The sequence below is a fragment of the Cylas formicarius genome, unplaced genomic scaffold, assembly GCF_029955315.1.
Source record: "Cylas formicarius isolate icCylForm1 unplaced genomic scaffold, icCylForm1.1 PGA_scaffold_3__17_contigs__length_32017465, whole genome shotgun sequence".
Classification (NCBI taxonomy): Eukaryota; Metazoa; Arthropoda; class Insecta; order Coleoptera; family Brentidae; genus Cylas; species Cylas formicarius.
The window spans coordinates 16,748,064-16,765,572 of NW_026844326.1; the positions used below are offsets into that span (position 1 = coordinate 16,748,064).

The 17,509-nt window shown below is 36.9% G+C and overlaps 3 protein-coding genes and 1 long non-coding RNA gene across 7 annotated transcripts in view; 3 read left to right on the forward strand and 1 right to left on the reverse strand.

Moving 5' to 3' along the window:
• LOC132699070 (Ig-like and fibronectin type-III domain-containing protein 2) overlaps positions 1 to 17,509 on the forward strand; it is a 244,429-nt gene that overhangs the window by 104,240 nt on the left and 122,680 nt on the right. The window lies entirely within an intron of this gene.
• On the reverse strand, positions 6,629 to 9,135 carry LOC132699974 (uncharacterized). Its single transcript, XM_060666990.1, has 2 exons — positions 7,110 to 9,135; positions 6,629 to 7,051 (listed from the first exon to the last, which is right to left on the reverse strand). The coding sequence occupies exon 1, from the start codon at positions 8,941 to 8,943 to the stop codon at positions 7,480 to 7,482; it is 1,464 nt and encodes a 487-aa protein (XP_060522973.1). The 5' UTR covers positions 8,944 to 9,135; the 3' UTR covers positions 6,629 to 7,051; positions 7,110 to 7,479.
• Positions 12,251 to 13,399, forward strand: LOC132699975 (uncharacterized). Its single transcript, XM_060666991.1, has 2 exons — positions 12,251 to 12,389; positions 13,047 to 13,399. The coding sequence occupies exons 1-2, from the start codon at positions 12,344 to 12,346 to the stop codon at positions 13,397 to 13,399; spliced, it is 399 nt and encodes a 132-aa protein (XP_060522974.1). The 5' UTR covers positions 12,251 to 12,343.
• Positions 14,853 to 17,336, forward strand: LOC132699761 (uncharacterized). The gene is made up of 4 exons (XR_009618546.1): positions 14,853 to 15,618; positions 15,674 to 16,149; positions 16,680 to 16,945; positions 17,032 to 17,336. It is a non-coding gene; the product is annotated as an uncharacterized LOC132699761 (long non-coding RNA).

Genomic DNA, 17,509 nt, shown 5'->3' on the forward strand with positions numbered 1-17,509 from the left:
TTCGTTGTCTTTGCGATTTGTTTGAAAAGCGACTATTACGTATCGGGGGCTTTCGATAGCCGCGCACGTCTTGACAGACCAAATTTCTTTGGTAGAGCCCGCGGTTAGGGCAGGATATTCATGAAGTTCCCATCGTCTATAGGGTATCAATATGGGTTGATCTAATCTAATCGATTTCAGCAGAGCCAATTTGATTTCGTCGTTTGGAAATATGTGCTTGACCCTAAGATCGACACTATCAATTTTTAATTCCGCCGTTGTTTTAATTGCACTGGCCGCAACACCGCCCATTGGTTTAATTATCATACAATTTTTGTCATGTCTGGCTCTTACCAATCTTATGGTTTGTTTTCCACAAGTTATCATATTATAATCATTAAATATGTTTAAAAAGTGTCGTAACGGGATTCGCATGCTAAAATGTCCATTTTCTGTATCGTGAATCGCATTTTCAGGGAAATTCCAGCCGGAAATATCTAGATGCGATGAGTCATCTTTCGAGTAACATAGATAACCTCTAATCGTACTAACTATACCCGGATCACGCACGCTATCCACTTCTTTCCCATTCAGCTCGTACGATATAGTTTCAAAAAAAAATGCTCCTGCATTGTTTACAAATTGCACTTGGTCGGTTCCCGTGAGACGTTTCAGCGATCCCTTAATGCAAATAGCAGCGTCGTACATAAGCAGCCAGGCATCTCCTTGATTGATCGTGATCTCAATGGTGTCGTTGTTCAAAAAAGATTTCACAAAGGGATGATAGGTGCGGGTCTCCACGCGCTGGATAGATTCATCAAATTTTGGCTTTCTGTGTATGTCGAATATTTGATTCGATAACATCGTAGCCCAGTGATCGGAGAAATTGTTTGTTGCTCAATGTAAGACGACCTTTACGGATACGCCTCGGTTTTGTTACTAACCCTACCGTTTGGATGTTCGCTTTTTTATATTCACCAGCGTCTCCGATTGAGTTGAAAATCAACATTACGTTAATTTTTTAAGTTCCAATCTAATGATGATTTCTTCACCTCGGAAATTAACCAACTCAAAATTTTGATCCAGAACCTGTAGGGTAATGTTGTAGATTTGTCGTTTGTTTACTGGCAAGTACGTTAGATATTTAGGAGTTTCGTCGATGGCGTACCCCGGATCGACGGACAAGGCAAACTCGTAAATTGTGTGCGAAGGTCTGTCGTTGTAGAACGCTCCAGACGTTATGTTACTATCTACATGTATCGTTCGCACTTTTATTATATCCACGGGTAAATCTGAGGAATGCATAATATTGGGCTCCAAAATTTTCTGTGAAAACCCCAATAATTTTCCGATACTGTCCGAGTGTTGTTTAAAGTTTACCCCGTATACGGGGCTGTAGATTTCACACTTTATCGTATTATTGTTGGGTTTGATTGATATCTCCTCTATTAACTTTGGGATCGTATTCTTCTCTTCCTTATTTTTTGGCAGATGTTCGTTAATGTAGGTTTCAATGTCGCTAATTTCATAGGACCCGGTCGGAATTTCAATTACGTTTTCTTTATTGTTACCATCGAAGTAGTAAAATTTATTCGAACCCTTATCTATGTTGGGAATGTTGTTGTAAGAGTGGAATCCAATCAGCGCTAAACCGTACTCTACATCTTCATCCAACTGCAGCGGATTGACAAAGTCGATGGATAATGTCGACGTGTTCCCTTTTAACGTAAATATGATCGACATGTTGACTGCTTATAGGTCCGCGATTTCAGTCCTTTTTATAGAGAAATTGCAAACACAAATGACCGCAATTGTATTGCGTAAACTTTTGATATCTATCGTGATTATAGTAGATATTGGCGCTGTTGCCGAAATATTTAACAAGTTCCGCGGGTGGTTTAAGGTTACCGAAACTGTCAAAATACTCAACATCGTTTCCCTTCCTCTTTTTGTATGCTACCCAGTGGGTTCCTCTATTTCGACGAACATCCAAATTTACGATTCCGCATTCTTGCGATCTGATTCGACGGGGTAAACTATCTCGCATAAAAACACCCCTGAAGTGAGGAATTTTTAATTTGCGCGCCAGAGATATTAAATCGACGTCGTATAGAGCCCTTCTGGGTAGCTTTATTGGGAGTTTTTTTGTTTCTTCAGATAAAGACCGAATCCGCCGCGCGGACTCTTTTTCAAGAATAGACCCGATCCCTTTTTTCCAATCTCTTCCATAGCTCGGTTATGGCGGTTGTCCTCTTCGAGTTTCTTTCGTGCGTTTTTCGCATCGATGACAGTTTTAGCGATAGCAGCGGCTCCGCCCGAGAGCGAACCTAAAGCCCCTAGCGCTCCTAATAACGGTAAAAGTGGTAAAATACCGCCCGATTTTGATTCGAACGGTATAATTCTAGGTACCCTAATTTTTTTACGTCCTCCCGCTTTTCTTACAGCGGCTCTGCCAGCTCGAAGCGCTTCCAGTGCCGATCTTCTAAGCATTTTAGGGTTATCGATATGAAACAATTGTTTCTTCTTTAATGCATTGCGAACCTTTTTCACGACACCCTGTCGAAACGAAACAGAGGGACGCCGTTGTTGACCCATACCGAGCTTACGTTTAGTTTTCATAGTCGCGGTGACAAAGAATGCGGCAGCTTTTTCACCAAACTTTGCGTCTTTAGATTTTACTCGCTGCCACGCACGCGTTTCCAATTCTTTATCCGCTTTATGACGTTCGTCTAACGATTTGTTTTGCGAATAGGCAATGTCGTGTACCTTACACGCAGCGTCCAAAGGATTCACCCCGCTATCGCCTCGGTTCAAGCGTTTTTCCAATTTTGTACCGGGACCGCAAAACTGGTAACCCGGAATGTGTACTTCAAAAGGTAACTTGTTAATAAGCGTGTTAACGAGACCACTTCCGGACGCGAAGCATAACATACTAATTAAAGGAAATTGCTTGTGTCGTATATATATACGAGGTGTCTCGAATAAACATTGTAGTCATGCGGGTGGTGCAGCAGAAACTCAAGCTCCCCATCGATAATTTAGATTTGGTTTGCGGAGATGGTTTCTTTAACAAAAGCAAACACGGTCAACTGCTACCCAATTCATTTAGGGCGGTGTTTTGCGGACCTAGCGGTTGCGGCAAAACCAACACCATGTTAGCGCTACTCTTTAACCCCAACGGGGCAAGTTTCGAAAATGTTTACGTCTACTCAAAGTCGTTGTATCAACCAAAATATCAACTGTTATCTCGCGTATTGAGCAATGTCAAAGGAGTTGGATATTATCCCTACAGTGAAAGAGACTCGATAATCGACCCCAGCGACGCGAAAGAGAATTCTCTGTTTATTTTCGACGACGTGGCGTGCGACAAGCAAGATAAAATTCGCGAGTATTTTTCGATGTGCCGACACAAGGCCATCGACGCTATTTATCTCTGTCAGACATACTCCAAGGTACCCAAGCAATTGATACGTGACAATTGCAATATTGTCGCGTTGTTTAAACAGGATGACATGAATTTACGTCACGTTTATGATGAACATGTCTCACCCGACGTTTCATACGACACGTTTAAACAAATTTGTTCCGAGTGCTGGAAAGAAAAGTACGGCTGTTTGATAATTGTCAAAGATTTCGACGTAAAAAACGGACGCTACCGCAAGGGTTTCGATAAATATATAAAAGTCGATATTTAATTGTCGATAGAAACAGTCATGAAGGCGACGTCCGCCGACATCGCCGACGCGGCGCTAAAAAAAAAAGTAAACGAGTTGTCTAGATCTATTCGAAAGAAGTATTTAACATTAAAATTGGGTAAGAGCGAAGAGGATGCGTCAATTCGGAAGCTTTTCAAACCCGTCAGCGAGCCGCTAGAACGTATAGCAAAAATAAAGCTATCACCGTCACCGGCAGAAATAAAAACTGAACGTCGAGGTGTCAAGCGGGAACACAAAAAGGAACCGAACGAAGAAACAAAAAATAAGGTTAACGTATCATTTTTGCCTATGGAAGAAATTCAGGAAACGCCGGATCCCAATAAGAGCGTTGAGATGCAAAATATCGATGAGGAGGAAGATGATGTGTTTGACACATCGAGCGTGGCCAACGCATCCCTTCAATCATACCTGGAACAATATCCAGAAATTTCCCATTCATATATTCAAAATTTATGGGTAAAATCGCCCGACACCGATATTGTTTACGGACCCGTTTACGACAAAATATCATCCAAATGGTTTCTCGGCAATAAATCGCTGGATTTTCATCAAGGATCTGGCGATATTATTGTAGACGGCGAGAGATATTCCGGTACCCGCGGCTTGTATAATTTGGTGTTTTTGAAAGATCCCATAGCATACACAAAAGACGATTTGGCACAATATAAAAAAATAATGGAGGCTACCCAGGTGCACAGGGACGCGATCGGACGTTTGAAAGGCGCATCGACTGTACCAAAATATACCAAGGTCATCCGACCCTTAATAAAATCTCAGTCGCGTTCGTACTCGTACAGCGGTCAAGGTTATAATATGCGTTATAATGACGCTCCTACTGAATATGTATACTGGGACGACGTCAATGAACTCGTAGAGCGTCTGAAATTACTAATCGCGTCGAAACACGCAGGCAACACGTCTCATGATAACGAAATAGTTTCAATCGTTGAAGAGCTAAAAGAATCAGGTTTTATACGTTAGTTTAACGATGAGTCTGGACAAGTTTGGACGTTCTAGCGCGCTGCGCTCTAAACGACCCTTCACTAATACTGTGATTAGAAGCGCCCTCGACTATATGCCAGACGGAAACGTCAATATGAACAATTTAAAAATTTGCAATGTCCAAACGCCTAGCGATGACGGTGACGTGGCTAACAAAAAATATGTGGATGAGACAAGTAATTTATTAAAAATTGCATTGAGAAAGATTATTGGACAGAAACTCGAAGCGTACACGAAAAGATTACAAATTGAAGACAAAACTAAATTCTCGCGTCTTGAAGAACAACTGAAAATGAGTAGCACTACACTCGAAAATGAAATTATGCAGTTTCGCGAAGTTTTCCACCAAAAGCTAAGCGAAATGAGCGCAAAGAAAGATTTGGAAAAGCACATGACAAAAGTCGCCGTTTTGTCACAGCAATTTCATGATATTGTAACCAAAATGGAGCGACTTACGAACGAAAATGAGAATATAATGAAGGTATTGAAACAAAGGGTTTTAAATCCTCCATCGCAACCGAACACACATTATGAATAAAGAGAAGGTACAACTGGTTCGAGAACTGCACAAGCCGGCACGCAGAAATTATGCTCGCCGCCGGACTATAATACGAGGGATGGATGACCTGTGGCAAGCGGATCTGGCCCAATTAGATCGCTACAGCAAACAAAACAGAAATTTTAAATTCGTGCTGGTTGTGATAGACTGTTTCTCAAAATATGTATGGTGTCGCCCGTTGAAAACCAAAACCGGGGTCGAAGTCGCCAAGGCGTTTTCCAAAATTCTCAAGGACGGACGGCACCCTCAAAACTTGCAAACGGATCTCGGTAAAGAATTTTACAACGACACGTTTCTGAAACTTGTGGATAAGCATAAAATTAACCACTATAGTACGTATAGCATAAAAAAGGCCTCAATTGTCGAACGGGTGATACGTACCCTCAAAGAGAAATTGTTTCGACATTTTTCTTTACGCGGGACGTACAAATGGATCGATGTGCTCGCCTCTATCGTTGATGAATACAATAACACAAAACATAGAACGACGGGTACGAAACCCATCGATGTGAGTAAGAGCAACGAAAAGAGAATTTTGAAAACCGCGTATAGTAGCATAAAAATATTCGGTCCTCGTAAACTTAAAGTCGGCGACATCGTTAGAATCAGCAAAGTCAAGCACGTTTTCAACAAAGGTTATACACCGAATTGGACCACGGAATTGTTTAAAATTGTTAAAGTACGGGTTACTAACCCCGTAACGTATTTGCTTCAAGATATGCAGGGTAAACCCATAATGGGCGGATTTTATGAAGAAGAATTGCAGAAGACAGTTAACCCGGACTTATATCTCGTCGAAAAGGTGTTGCGCAGACGAGGCAATATGGTTCTCGTGCGCTGGTTGGGATTGGATAAGTCGCACGATTCGTGGGTAGACAACGTAGACGTTTTGAAATAAATTTAGTCTCGATTTAGAAGTTCTGACATAAATACGTGTATATGATGGCTCAAGAGAAAATTGTGACATCCAACGAATTGTATAATTTATTGGAAAATTTCGAGTTGCAATTTCCTTCATCAGAAGTGCTCCCGTCCAGCTTCGTTCCTGTAGAGCAACAAACCAAAAAATCTGCGACCAAACGAATACAAAGTGCGTCGGTCGTATCCCGCAAGAAGAAGAAGAAAACTACCACAAGTGAAGCGTTTGCAGCTCCAACGTCATCCGCTGATTGGCTCGAAGTGTTCACGGACGGTAGAGAAAAAAGTGTCATTTGTGAGGCATTCAATTTAAAAAGAAACTTGGCGTCTCAGTTGTCGGGATTAGAGTGCAATATCAACGAAATTGAAACACAAATTGCGCTTTTTAATACAGACTTGCAAGTGGCGCGGATGCAAGCTCAAGAGTGCAAAAGAAAACTAGAACAATTTAATAATTTAGCATTTAACGAAATTGTAAAATAGTAATAATGTATATAATAAATAAATTATACAATTACAAACTTCTGTGTAATTATTATGCGGTGTTGTGGTGGTGGTAAAAAAGAAAATAGCGTCTAAATATATACATGTTTATTCTTGTTGCAATACAATGGCATACAATCAATACATAAAAGCCTTATCTACAGTTACATATGTTATAATAAAACCACAGTATTAATAGTTCAATGTGCTATCAGAAAAGCGTAACTTTTTTCCATATTTTCTCTCATCGTGAAGCATTAAATTACATTCATCTTCAGTTTCTACAGTGAACAAAACTTCTTCAAAGCAGCTTTGACACCAAAATTGTTTATCGTGATATACATCATTCAAATTATTTATATCCAGCTGTAAATGATAGTGATCCAATAAAAGTCTAAAATTTTTCTTTTTAAATTTTTTAACTACTTGAAATATAAAGTGACAAGATTTACAAACTAAAATTTCCGAATATTTTATCCTGTAATAACTGACCCATAAACAGTAAGCGGATTCTCCGTCAAAATCAATGGTTGGAGTTGCCAAAATGCTATTTCTGTAAGACGATCCAAATCTCTTATTCAACAGAATGAATTCTAAATTTAATAAAGAATTGCCATCAGACTGGAGCGCTAGTTGTTTAAGGTACCTCCATCTATATTTCGAATAATATTTAAATATTAGTATCGTTAGTTTCCAAGGCAAAGGTGACTCAAGCAAAAAATCAGCACTACACCTAATATTTTCGCAAATTGTTATAATACAAAGGCTTTCTAATGTAAGTTGTTTGACCATAATCTGTAACAAAAATATATTAAAAAATAATTACGGCACTTTATAATGTCCCCACGGAAGCGTTTCATATGAATTCGGCAAAAGATAACGTTTATCGTCTAAAGGACTCAAGGCAACTTTTGTTTGTTCGATGCTAAATACATTGTGAGTGTATGAACGAATGGTTCGTTGAGTGGCGTACTTTTCCCTAAAATTTGTTAAGCATTCTACGTAGTCATCAAATGAAATTTTATTTTTTACAATATTGTACTGAATACCCTTTGACTTTTTAACTACCGAACCCGTTAAAATTTTGAAAGTATACATTTTCGACCTTAACCCAGCATAATGACTAATGATGGTGCCATTAGTCTCATCCTTCATCAACCCCAAAACCTTTTTGTTGATTTGCGGTATATTATAGGGATTGTCATTAGGATAATCAGACGTGTCAAATTTTGTTAAATCGGCCTTAATAACGCTTTCATATGCGTCATAACATTTGATATTATAAATGAAACTGTCCGTATCCATGTATTGAATTTTACATTTTTCGGGACCCAAATTTGGAAGCATGTAATTATAATGAAACTCGTACATGGTCGTTTTCGACAAATCCAATATGGACATTCCAATATAAAGTGGCTTATTAAAGCAAAGTTCCGATTTTTTTAATTCTATAAGCAACAAATTGTTATCAAGTATGGTTCTACTGTGAAATCTAGGACTAGAAATTAAATTTTTCGCACCGTAGCGACCATCCCACGCTTTAACAAATTTAACAATACGATGCTTGCGAATGTTTTCCATTGTTTTACCGTAAGCGGCATTATTAAACAATTTGTATAAATTTATACCAAATTTTGTCTTTGCTTGGGTTCTTAATTTATTATTATGATCGATATAACATTTCAACCAACGAGATTGGTTAAATTTTAATATTTTGTGAATTTTCTTTAGTACGAGACCGTTTTTGAGAGCCTGTTTTAAATTGCGATAGTGTATGACGTATTTTTCTTTATTATACAAAGTAGTCATTAGTTTTGGTAACTTTGAATTGGGGGGCACTCGATGTTCGGCACAAAATGGAAAATCTCTATGTGTGTCATGTAATTTCTGCGGGTATTCCAGGTCTACCTCTAGGATATATCCTTGGGAAGATTCATCTGGAATGTTCATGACATTAAATGAATCAATCTCTTGATGAGACATCCAGTCGAATCCTCCGTAAGGAAGAGGCTCGCACATGGCCTTGCCATAGAGGTTATTGACGTCAAAGTACATGATATAGGAATCATCCCTGGATGAATCGTAGTTGGGCATATATTTATTGTTGGCCTCCGCATATCTACCAACACACACCGAAATTCCACCTCGTATAGCCCGCTCGATAAACATAATTTGGTCAATGTCGCGCAAAAGTTCTAAACGACATTTTGTGAATCTAAGCATGCAATCCCATGTATACCCGGGCATACTGAAATACCACGCCGGATCCAAAACGTGTGTTGCCATACAAGTTTTTCGAAAATTTTCGAATATATCTGCCAGAAGAATAACGTCGGTTTTTAAATACAAATCTGAATACTCGCCTAAATTTTTTATTTCAAACGACTGCCAAACACTTTGTGCGTGGGAATATTTTTCTTCACTAATATTGCTTTCACTTAATTTATTATAGAATTCTTCAATCGGGGGTAAAGTTGTTTCATTTAATTTGTCTATATGGTCGATGTAATCGTAACAAAAAATACCTTTTTGCGACAGTAAATTTAATTTTGATTCGTCGAGATCGGAAAATTCTTTTCTTAAAATATATAGTTCATTTTTATCCATACTGGAAACTAAATTATCCAGAGATGCTCCCAAAAATCTAAACGAATCTATAAATCTAAATTTTATGTTATAATCAGGTTCGAAATATGTAAAAGAGATGTATTTTTCCTTATTAACCGGAACTATGGATACATAGCTTTTTTTTGCTAAAACCGGAAGCAGGAAGTGGCTATCGTATCCAGAAAGGTTCTGGAATACTACGGGCACTACAAATATTTTTTTAAAATTTAAATTACAAGCCTGATGGGCAAAACCTCTAAATTTACCAGTAAAATGATCATGGTCACGAACAATAACATCTTCTTTTAAAAAAGGTTTTTCACAAATATGACAATGACTCGACCTTTGATCTAGACTAATTTCACTATCCATTGGTATAATATCCTTAAATTTTGAACGAACAAATTTTGATAAATTAGATATTTCCTCCACGAACCAATCAATACAATCTAGACCACGATAACTTTTGAAAAATGATATTGAATCATCATAAGAACATTTAAAGTAATATGCAGCACTGTAAGCTTCGTGCTTTTGGTATTTCGAGGTTTTATCTGAAATTTTCAAATTTACTTTTCTCAATTGACTCTCAAAATCGGCGTAAATTACAAACGGAGTCCTTTGTTTATATATATGGTTTCGAAATTCAACGTAATCATATTTGGGAAAAGACACTTTATACTCATTGAAACTGGAACATATTGTTTCGTGGTCATGTAGACGAGTTTCGTTATTGAAATAATTCAAACACCTATCGCAAATGTATTTCTTGTGATTATATTTACTGAGCTGTGAGGAAACTAATCGAGACAAATTTTTAATGTAACAATAGTGATATTTTATTTCTTCATAATCATTATCTTGCGGATCAGGATCAAAATCATTAACTTTTGGATAATATTTATTTTGTATTAACAACAAATTTGAATGTTTTTCGCGTTTTTCTTTTGTTAATCGTGCAGGTAACACGGAATAAAAACTAGTTTTTTCATTTTTATTAAGCTCTAAGATATAAACATTGATGGAAATATCATTGTCTTTTTCAAATTTGCTTATTTTATTCATTTCCATAGGTGTTTGTAAATTTTCAGTTTTCAAAACACTTTTGTAGTATGGATATGAAGAGGGTAAATACTGACGAAAACGTGCTGGAAAGAGTCCGCATACAACTGACCAATAAAAACACGCTTGATCGTCATTTCTAATGTTAATACAAGCCCTTTTATTCGCAATTTCTTTAGGCAACTCAACGAAGGATGACCCGTTACCCATTTCAAATTTATTAATGTTAATCTCTAAATAAATAATATTATTTAAAGCCCACCCGGAATCACGTTCCTGAAACTCTGACATTTGATTTAAAATTTTATCTTGCACATTTTCAACAAACCAATCATTCAATTCTGTTCCTAAATCAACTACAGCATTTCCGGTACTCAGATATTTAACATCAACTTCGCCTTGGACATCATTTTTTGCCTTAATAAATTCACCGCAAAATGTGGTATTTACTTTCAGCAATAAAAATTTCTTTAAAATTTGACTAATTTTTTGTTGAAATATTGGACGAGAATCGTTTAAAAATTGAATTAAATCTTTATGAAGTAAATTAATTATGACACCGGTCTGAACTCTTCCCTGGAAACACGACGCTACCGATTCCCATACAACCATTTCATTTGTGTTTGTCTCGCGGCTACTACTTTGTAATCCCAATCCAAAATGCTTATGTTGATAATTAAGAATAATTTTTCTAATAGCTTTCAGATGTTGAATTGTAGTTTGTAATTTTCTTTTTAACCCAATAGAGAAATCCTTTTCGTTAGAAACGATTTGGTTGCAAGATTCAATATTTTTATTTAGTCTCCTAAGCCACACATCACTATCTCTAAGAGTGAACTTGTCGGAAATATGCTTTTTTAATTTTTGTAAGGTTAAAATTAAGATTTGCGCTCTATGAATGATCTGCTTTACGCGCATCGTGGTTTATTAAATATATAACAGTAAATAAGACTTACCCTGTATAATATGTTGATTAATTTTGAATTATTTTGAATTTCTTTAAAGAGTTGGGCTTTCCAATATCTTTGGATCCCTCGTAGACCAGTTTGTACTGCCCCGACGCAAAGTGTTCTAGTCTCGGACGGAAAGCTTCTGTCACGCGAGTAGGAAGAAATACTACGGAATTTTCTAATTGCAGCAACACGGAATTGCCAAATTTTGTATTAACAATTTTGGCTCTAGTAATTTTAAACGGAACGCCTATCGGCAATTCATGCAGTTTGACAATCGGCTGCTCAAAATCACCTTCTGCAAGACAGGTTTGATTCAGTTGACTTAAGTCCATCTATAAATTATTATTAATTATTTTATCTCAAAATTAAAAAAATAAAAAAAACTTACGCTTAAGATTGCTGCTATTCTATTTGCGGTTACGGGTTGAGAGTACTAAGATGATCTTTAGGAACTTTATAAAATAATAACAAATGTTAAAGAATTAAAATAAGACAATAAAAAAGGTACTTACTGCTTTTTTGTACGAACACCAAACCACTAAGTTAGCTTCCACGTTGCACGAATAATACCAAAAACAACTACTGACAAAACAGAGAAAAATGAGATGTATTTATACGGTGCGAGAATACTTTCTAAAAGTTAACAAACGAAGACACCTCCACATGCGTTGCAACAAATTTTTCCCATTACGTTAATCCCACGGAGCAAATATAAAGGGGGCAATTAATTATTATTCTCAACAAGCAAAACAACTTGACATTTAGACTCGGCGCGTTTTGAAATTCCACATCCCATACGGAGATTGTAAAAAATGAAAGCAAGTTGGCCTTGATCTTTTGCGGCAACATACGTTCGTCCAACGTCCGAAACGGTTGCGTTCCCGTGTGAAAGCGTGTTGACCTTGAGACTTCTACCTGCACGGTTGTCTGGCGACAACATCGCGTCTATTCAAATCGGCGTTGGTGCTTGTGGGTAGAAGACCTTTCGACTTTTAATTCAACCATGGAAGGGAGTGCATGTGTATAAATACGTTGCATGTGTATTATAGACTATATTCAGTGCAATGAATAGAGAAGTGCGATGTCCATTTCCCTACGACCCTACAACTGGTAAGTTTTATATTTTAATTACCTTTATACAGTGCGCGTCTTTTCTTGTGGGTTTCAGTTTGGGTTATCACTTTTTTGGTTAGTTTCTACCTGTTTTAAAATATGATACTCATCTTTTTTACGTTGCATAATAACCGATTTAAATTGAGTGTTTTTAATAGCTTTTAAATGACAGTGAATGGAAAAGGGAATTTTGGCTTTTAAAAAATAAACAATTTTTAAATTTGTTTCAAAAATGTTTTATTTTTTGTACTAAAAAATTGCAGTTTGCCTTTTTGACAATAATAATCGAATTAAATTGAGCGTTTTTAATATCTTTTAAATGACAGTGAATAGGGAATTTTGGCTTTTAAAAAATAAACAATTTTTAAAATTACTGAAAGTTTTGTTTCAAAAATGTGCGTTTTATGGGGAAAACGCGAAATATATACATATTTTTGTTTATTTTTTGTACTAAAAAATTGCAGTTTGCCCTTTTGACAATAATACACTTACATTTAAATGACAGTGAATTGAAACGTGAATTTTGGTATGCGCGTATAACTTAAAAAACAATTTTTAAAATTATTTGATAACCCCCCTTTTTGGAAGTTTTGTTTAAAAAAAAAATGTGTGTTTTATAGGAAACGCTACATATCATACTTTGTTTTGTTCTAGAAAAAATCGCGGTTTGTCCGTATGACAAGTCGCATATTATGTTGGCGCATCGCTTAGGGCGTCACATATTCAAATCACACAAAGAGTACCGGGGGTTAGAATTCCCGGTACGACATGAAACGACAAGGGAACATCACCAGCAGCAGGAGCAACCCGGTGGATCAAAAGAAACAAAGGAGCAGCAGGAGTACCCGGGTGGGTGGTCGACGGAGTGGGACGGCGAGGAGTGCACTTCGTATTTAGATTTCCTCCGGGAACGGGAAGAAGAACAACGCAAGGAACAGGAACAATGGGATGGTCGACTGAATCGACATAAAAAGAAGAAGAAACTCCTCGCCAGACCAATTTTATAAATAAAATAAAATAAAATGTATTAAAATTCAAGTTTATTTAATTATCCTCCCGATCCACCGCGTCACCGCGCCGCACCGTCACCGCCCTCTACCGGGGGGGCCTACGACGGTCGGAGCGCGCGACATCTAGCAGCGACGGGCGGAACCGGGGCAAAACAGGACGCTACACAAGCGCGCGACATCTAGCAGCGACGGGCGGAACCGGGGCAAAACAGGACGCTACACAAGCTGGGTGGGGGGCGGAGCGCACTCTGGTAGACAGGGGGGACACGCGCGGGGGGCCCCCGCTGCGGGGGGGTTAGGAAATTGAGGTTATGTACGGTTTCTGTTGCTTATATCGGCACTATACATCTACTTTCATGCAGTTCGCTTAAGACTTTAGGTTGCTGTAAAAAGAAATAGAAGGTTTTAGTGGGCTTTTGAGAGATCTATCCAACAAAAAAAAAACATCAAATCAAAGATTTTACACCGCATATTGAAATATTATAAAAATTGATATAGATGGGTCCTAAGTAATCCTGAGTAAGACCTAATAGTACTTCCATCTTCCCTCGTTTTGTTAAATTATCTGAGTTGGCCATGATTTTAAGTTGATGCAGTAAGCAAAACAAGATTGTAGTGCATTTTTCAGAGACCTATCCAAAAAAACAAAAATCAAAATCGTACCATAAACAAATATTTTACAAGTGTATACAATTCACACGGTATATTATCCTATACGTGAATCTGACCGTTTCCAATATATTTCGAATTTTACGTCTAAAGTGACCTTTGAGGAAATAAATATATCGGATCAATTTCTACGACAGAAAGCTTATAATTATATATTTAGGGTTGCTCTCCTTATAACAGTACTATGTGTCGTATGTATGGCACATAATACATAATAGTTTGTTATAACAATAAACAGTTTTAAATTTTTCTATTAATCGTTAAAAACAGTGCTTCATTTGGTTTATATAACGCTGGCTATATTTTGACGTAGTTCATAAAAAATTATCAAAAATATTTTATTGCTAATATGTCGAAATATTTAACACTATAACAAATGGGATAAAGTTACGATAAAATGCCAAATACGATAAAGCTATAAAAATGAGGTATTTTTATTTGAAAAAAAAACTTTAACATTTTTTGTACGTATTTATTTATTATATTTATTTATTTTTAAAATATCAATACGGACCCCTAAGGTAGTCTCTCTTCGATAAAAAAAAATCAACCCCAAATAGTTAACATTTAGGGACAGTGATAGATTTATTTAGGCTTACAAATGTCACTTTTGACATAAATGTCAAAATATGTCAGAAATTCATGAAATATATAATATTTAAAAAGTATCAATGAATTCATACAACTTTTCTCCCTAAGATTTTTGTTCTCTTTTGTGGAAGGAGAGTTGCGTCCGTAAGGTATTTGAACCAACTATTATGGAAGAAAAAATGGTAGGCTACCCTTTATTCTGAAAATAAAGGATAAGCATTTGAGCTAAATAAAAAAACCAGTGTCACCAGAAAGTAAAACACTCTAAGAATAATAATAATAATAATTTATAAAATAACTTAAAATAACTTAGATCTACTGTGCCCGATGAGTAACAATTTCGTTTATGGAATAGAAACAATGCTCTTCAAAAAACTTTTTTGATAATTGTTTCAATTTTTTAGTGGAAAGTCGTTTAACATCAATATTTTTGGACCGAAAAAGAGTGTTTGCAAAAATATTATACAAATCTAGATTAAGTTTATTGTTTTATGTAGTACACAACCTTGATCTTAATTTATGATATTGTCAGCTGTTCGCGTCATATAGCTGTAATATCCAGCATGAGTCGGAAAAACAGACCAATTTGAGTGGATTTCAACTAAAGTTTGGAAAATAAAAATACATGGTAACGTAAGTATCTTCAATTCTGGCAGTGTCTGGACGGCGGAACACCCCCAAGAACCCGAACCGCAGACTTCTGCAATCTAAAGGCTCTCTCGGCCGCCATCGCGTTCCCCCACAATAGTAGTCCATATGATAAGACACTATGAAACAGTGCAAAATAAACTATACGGAGAGTGCTTTGCGAGATGGATCCTCGCAGTTGTCTCAGAACAAAACTCTGAGAAGACAATTTACAGCACAGGTAGTCTATATGAGTCGACCAGGTTAAAAACGCATCTAGGTAGACACCAACAAGTTTGACCGGTTCAGATTTTTTACTTCTTCTATTGGTATTGAAAATTAGTGTCTTTGTTTTATCAGAATTTAATTTAAGTTTATTTGCAGAGAACCACTCATCATCAATCATGGAGAGTGGACAGCTTTTTATTTAAATTTAAATTAAATCAATGATGTGTCATCCGCAAAGAGTATACTGCGAGCAGCATTAGTTGCAAATACTACATCATTTATGTATATTATAAACAAAAGTGTACCAAGGATGGAACCCTAAAGCACTCCATTAGTAATGTCCAACAGAGTGGATTCCCGATCATTCCAGACAACATATTGCTTTCTTCCGGTCAAATAAATAAAAGGACTAGGGTATTTTCACGAATTCCGTAGTACTCAAGTTTGGAAAGAAGTATATTAGTATCCACGCAGTCGAATGCCTTGCTGAGGTCGCACATCGTTACCGAAGTCATCAGGCCCTCCTCAAACCCATCAACCACATACTCAATCATTGTGTATAAGGCACGGATGGTGGACCTACCTGACCGAAAACCAAATTGGGAATCTGTTAATAATTTCCTTTCTTCAAAGTAAGCGATAAGTTTATAGGCATTATAGACATAGACATAAACATTCTAATAGACATTCTAATGGAACCTGTAACCTTATCCCGCGAGTACTAAAAATATTTCAAAAAATCACACTTTCCGAATGCCCGAATGTCAAATTTCACCAATTTCGTCGGTTTTGAAACGGCACCTTTTAAACGCGATGCCACGCATTTCACTTAGAATTTAATTTCGTTTCCCCACTCCGGAACACAAATCTCTTAGCGAAGGAACCTATCTACAGCGCGATTTTCATAATTAAATTCTTTTTGGCGGGGAACATTTCTCCCGGCACAACAAAATTGATAAACGCGTCTTGGCGTCGCGCCCCAACCATCTTTCTGTTACGCGCGAACGAATGAAATAAATTCGCCAATAAAAACGTTACAGATGAGGAGAATTAATCAAAATAAAGACGTTCGCGATTGTAGGGCTACGCAACAAAGACGATTATTACTTTGAAAGTATTGAGGGTTCTTTAGTGTTTTCAGCGTTTAATAATTTAATTTTAGCGTTTAGCGGAGTCCCTCAGAACAGTGGGGACGTCGCATGACCCATTGCAAGTTTTCGCGACGTTGTCAAATGGTTACTTATCGACTTTAGGAAGGGATTAAAGAATTGCTTCCGTCGACGTTACACTTATTTATTAAAGAGAAGCCAAATCAAATAACAATTAAACGTCGCTCAATGATTTAAGTGGTAACATGAAAAAATGTGAATACTGGCAACGTTGCAGTTAGTGACAACGGGTTTTGCAGAGTTACGGTAAACGGAAAAGGTAAACAGTGAGCTAGCTCTACCACAAGCCTTTCTCCCTCCCTCTTCGATGAAGCTACGCTTTCTTACCGCCTGTTTTTATTTTAGTAGTGAGGATGACAGAATGGCTTTCAATGAAAAATACTTTAGAAAAATATTACAATTAAACGCGGTTTATTTTTTATCGTAGAAGTTACTTAACACCGGGAGGTAATTTACCGGGTATTTTAACGGACAAGGGCAAAGAATTCCAAGAGGATTGCAAAGTATTTTCGAAAATTTTGATGTATTTCTGGGAGTTTCGGAGCTATAATGAAAAGCTGAAGTTTATCATCAATGTATAAAATGTAAGAGAAACAGTTTGAATGATTTTTTTATAGTAAATATTAAGTAATTGTGTGAACGATGATATCAGGGTGGGTCACTTACTATATACGTATACACCTTCGAGTGTCACGTCTGCCATGTATTGCATCCAACATGGGTGATTTTCTTTATCTTAAACATATTTTTGTATCCCCTCCCAAAAATAACGATTTTACAGTCTGTAAGAGACCGAATATGGTATTAAATTTTAAAATCTATT